Genomic DNA, 4,382 nt, shown 5'->3' with positions numbered 1-4,382 from the left:
CTCACCCTGAATTAACTTAGGTTTCCATCACCTATATTTAAGAGAGGGACAATAGTACCAGAAACAGGCCGTGAATATAGGTCATCCTTGAACAGAGGTATAACGCTGGATCTCCTATAATTTGTTAAAGAGAGTCATTTCCCCCTCTTCATTAGTGTAGTGGGTTTTGCATTGTTTGCCTGGCTTCAGGGCCTCCTGGACTCAGCCTCGCAAGGATGAGCAGCAAGACTTAACTTCTGCTGCCGCCCTGAAGTGTCCGCTGGCCGTACGGCTGGCCCCGGTGGATCTTCACGTGTTTGGCTAAATGGTCACTGCGGGCAAACTTCTTCTCGCAGGCGGCACACTGGTACGGCTTGACACCAGAGTGGGAGCGCTTGTGACGGGAGAGCTCATCCGACCGGGAAAACCTGCGGGAGAAGGGAAGCATGGTGGATCCAGCCTTCACTGCTAGACAGGACAGGGAACATGAGGACCCCGGCACGTGGGAGGCTGAGGTCTGTCTCTGCCGCAGCCTCTTGGGGTGACCCTAGACAGGTCACTTCTGCTCTGCTCCATCCAATCGACCAGCGAGGCACAGGTACCCTAGGCTCCTGCTGGAGGAATGGAAAGAAATAAACCCCTCCAAGGGGTGATTTAGAGATAGGAAAGAGGAAAAGAATTCACCCACTGAGATCTTCATTTCTTTTCACTGCTCTTAAAGGACACTGTCCACCTACTTCCTTCATTTGTTTTAGACTTGCTGAAACCTTTTGGGAGCTGACAGCCCCAAGGCCAGATGCTGAGAGAAATTGCTTTTTGGGGCGTCAGCCCAGGCTGGCAGTGACTGAAGGGCACCGTTCAGAAGCCTGGGTGGAAAGGCTTTACTATAAATCCCACATCCAGCCAGGAAGAGCATCGCTGTTGAGAGAAGGCTTGTTTTTCCTGGGAGAGCATGGGTTCTCCCTGCAAACTCTGAGCATCCCCTTGTTTCTCAGAATGGCAGCGAGTTTTCACTGTCAGCCTGGGCTGGATGGGGAGCTGGGGAGAGAGAAGCTGCCTGTGAGCTGGTTTAAATACCGAGCACAAGGGAGGAAAAGCAAACACACCCAACCTGCAGCGCAGAAGCAGAGGTTTTCATGCCGAAGCAAGTTGACTGCTGTTCTGAGGATGCAGTAACAAGGACCACAGGAATACCCAGTGTTCAGACTGTGTAATTCCCACATCTGGAGCAGATCAGCTGAACAGCCTGGAAAGTCTCTTTAACCACATGCATGTCCCCACTTAATTCTCCGGCACCCTTTCTTCCAGACCTGGGGGCACCTACAGCAAGCTGGTCCACAGCTCTTTTATGAGTGCCACCTCAAAGGTCTCAACAAGGCCTGGGACCTGGTGTGACTTCAGCATGCTTTGCATGTCCGAGTGTCAGGGGAGTGCTGGAGAGGAGGACTGGACAGGATTTACTCCCGTTCTACCTCTAAAGAGCCAACACAGATGGCAGGAGTATTAGGATGGGAGGGTTTTTCCATCTGGCTGAAACATGCCCACGCAAAGAAGCACAAAGCAAGGAGCTTCAGATGTAACCCCAGACTCCCAGCGATAGGATTTCAAGCTCACACCTGGTACAGTAAATACTGTGGCTGCTCACAAAAGGCTCTGTGGAAACAAAATGTGTCCCAAGGCCATCCTCAGGTCTTCCGTGCAAACCACTGACTTCTTTACCAGCTTTATTGCGAGAAGCGAGTTCCAAGGTCTCAGCTCCTCATAGAAAGCAGGGCCAGGAGAACTGACATATATATTTACAGTTAGGGCCACATCTAGAAAGGGGAGCACGGCCCCTTGGAGCACCCCAGCCGCAGCTGAGTACATCACTCGATAGTATAACTGCTCCCACGGAAGGGGAGAGCAGGGCAGCAAGTGAAGCAGAGCACAGCAACTCAGCGGACAGCCTGCAGGATGCTATCGTCCAGGCTAGCGCCATCCCTTTCCTCCTTCCCAGAGGGAAAAGTGATGCTTGTGTGGTTGCCATTGTCCCCTTCCTCAGTCCCCAGGCTCTGAGCGTCAGGTGCAGGAGGGTTTAGCTGTACTGGTTGGTACTGGAAAAGGAGCCGATGCCTATAAACATGCACTGCGGTTACAGGTGAAATGGAGGGACAATTGCTGATGGCAAAGGGACAGCAGCTTGGCAAAAGGGAGTCCCAAAATTCAGATCTAGTCTCATACCTTCCAGAGTTTCACCACCCCGAGGCAGAAGCCATAGCACACCATCCCGGGAAACAAGGCAGCGAGTGTATGCCAAAGCATTGCATAAGAAACCGGGAAAGCTCAGTGCTGCCAGCACCAGTTTTCTTCGTGATATGCTTTGAGATCTGCTGATGAAAAGCGCTACGCAAGACCTGGGGACTGTTAACCCTTCTTGCCAAAGGCTGTACTGAGCATCCTGCCCCCCAGGACAGGTACGCCGCACCAGGAAGAGAACACCGCAGCAGAAAAATAATCAGAGAAGTGCAGCAAGATTAAAAAGCAGGGTTAATTTAGGGAACGCAGGTGAAAGGAAACGACAACCACCATCATGTGCAGAGCAAACAGAAGTAAATGCAACATGGAGACACGCTACTGGCCCACAGGTGTCTGAGGGACACAAGCAGCCAGGGCAGGCAACCAGCAAGAGACAGCAAAGGGTTGCTAAATAAACACAGAACTACGCACTGGCTCCTGAGGAAGCAGTGAGACTCCTATTTCCTGGGACAAATATTAATGGGAAAAGCCATTTTTGTAGCCCAACTGCAGAAATTGTCCTGAACTAGACAGAGAAAGCTTGCAAAATTACAACATCGCTTGGAAAAGCTGTATTGTCAGAGGGTGTTTCGGCATCCAGTTCAAGGGGGATTTGGGGTGTTTGGGAGAGTGTCAGCTACGCCTCCCCAGCTGGAGGTTTTCAGCACTTTTGGACTGAGTGAAAACTACCCAAAGCGCCCAACAAACTTTGCTCCTCCAGGCCTCCTTCCAGCTCTCACCTATAATTCACTCGGGAAAGAAAACTTGTGATTTTACCCTGGATTTTCACTAGCCAAGGGCTCTCCTGCGTCTTGGCAAGCGATGGCCAGCCCTTGGCGCGGACACGCATTCGCCCAGCGTCCCGCGGCTCCCACTTACCGCCAGCCACAGTTGGGCCAAGCACAAGTGTAGGGTTTCTCGCCGGTGTGCCGACGGAAGTGAGCCTTGAGGTGGGAACTCTTGGTGTACATCTTGCCGCAGCCCGGGTGCGAGCACTTATGGACGCGGACGAGGGAAGGGGCGGCTTTCTGATACTTGGGGGTTGCCTCCAGCTCTTGCAAATCCCCCGGCGCCCCTGGCCTCATGGCGACTGGCAGGGGGGCAATTTTGACATACTTTTGGTCCATGATGGTCACAGGGGGCTGGACCGGAGGGAGGAGGGACAGGTTTGGGCCCTGCAAGCTGATAACCAGCTGGGCCACCCTGACACCACCTGTAGCACCCTGTGCTAGCGGGCTGCCACTGTCCATCTGGAGAGGCTGGATCTGGAGGACAACAGGAATGCTCCCAGTGGCTACTGCCTGGTCACTACCATCGGCTGTCCCTCCAGGCTGAGCAGCGTTTGAGACATCTTCTTGAACCCCACTGGAGACAGGCTGTCCCCCAGAGCTACCTAAGCTGATCTCAGATCTGATCTCGACCTTCCCTCCAGCTGGGCGAAGCTCGCTTGCTTCGTCTTTGAGGAACTCGGCCTTCTCCCTTAGGAACTCCTCAATCTCCTCCAGGGTGGGAATGAAGTCCTGGGAGAGGCTGCTGCAGAAGTCAGGCAGCCTGAGGTGAGCCTCGCAGACGGTGACTTGGGGTTTTGCGTCTTCCTCCTTTGCACCGGACAGGGGGAGCGGGATGCCTTCGGAGTGGCTGGTGCTGCCTGCGAGGAGATGGCCAGAGCCTTCTGGGTGGCCGGACGCCCTCTCGCTGCCGTGCCCCGGCAGAAGGGATGGCGGCATGCTGCGTTGCAGAGCGCTGGCAAAGCTCTCCAGCAGGGAAGAGCTGGTTAAGGAGGGTAGCAGCTCCTGGCAACTCACAGAGACCATTTGTTGGCTCACGTCCTCTACCCGCACAAAGCTCTTGGCTCGGCTGGATCAGAAGCCTCTGTCAGAGCTCAGCTGGGGCTCCCGAGGCTGGGGAAGTCTTCATTCATCTGCAAGGGAACACCACCAAGGTTATTTCCAAATTAAAAAAAGAAAACCTCAACCTTTGAATAAAATGGACGGTGCATTAGAAAGAAAACATCAAAACTAGCCAGTGGCCTTTGTTTTTAAAGAGTCTGTTGCTCAAAAAACACATGCTAACCATTTTCCTATGCAGGACGCCAACAGGCTGCAGAGAGCGAGATTCCCCCAGAAGCA

At 53.4% G+C, this 4,382-nt stretch overlaps 1 protein-coding gene across 1 annotated transcript; it reads right to left on the bottom strand.

The window, feature by feature from the left end:
* Positions 1 to 229: 229 nt before the first annotated feature.
* LOC127026346 (Krueppel-like factor 15) lies at positions 230 to 4,067 on the bottom strand. The gene is made up of 2 exons (XM_050911541.1): positions 3,133 to 4,067; positions 230 to 407 (listed from the first exon to the last, which is right to left on the bottom strand). Exons 1-2 carry the CDS (start codon positions 4,065 to 4,067, stop codon positions 230 to 232), a joined length of 1,113 nt encoding a protein of 370 aa, XP_050767498.1.
* Positions 4,068 to 4,382: the final 315 nt, after the last annotated feature.

This window comes from Gymnogyps californianus, chromosome 27 (genome assembly GCF_018139145.2).
Source record: "Gymnogyps californianus isolate 813 chromosome 27, ASM1813914v2, whole genome shotgun sequence".
NCBI lineage: Eukaryota > Metazoa > Chordata > Aves > Accipitriformes > Cathartidae > Gymnogyps > Gymnogyps californianus.
This window is presented reverse-complemented; position numbering and strand designations above follow the sequence as displayed.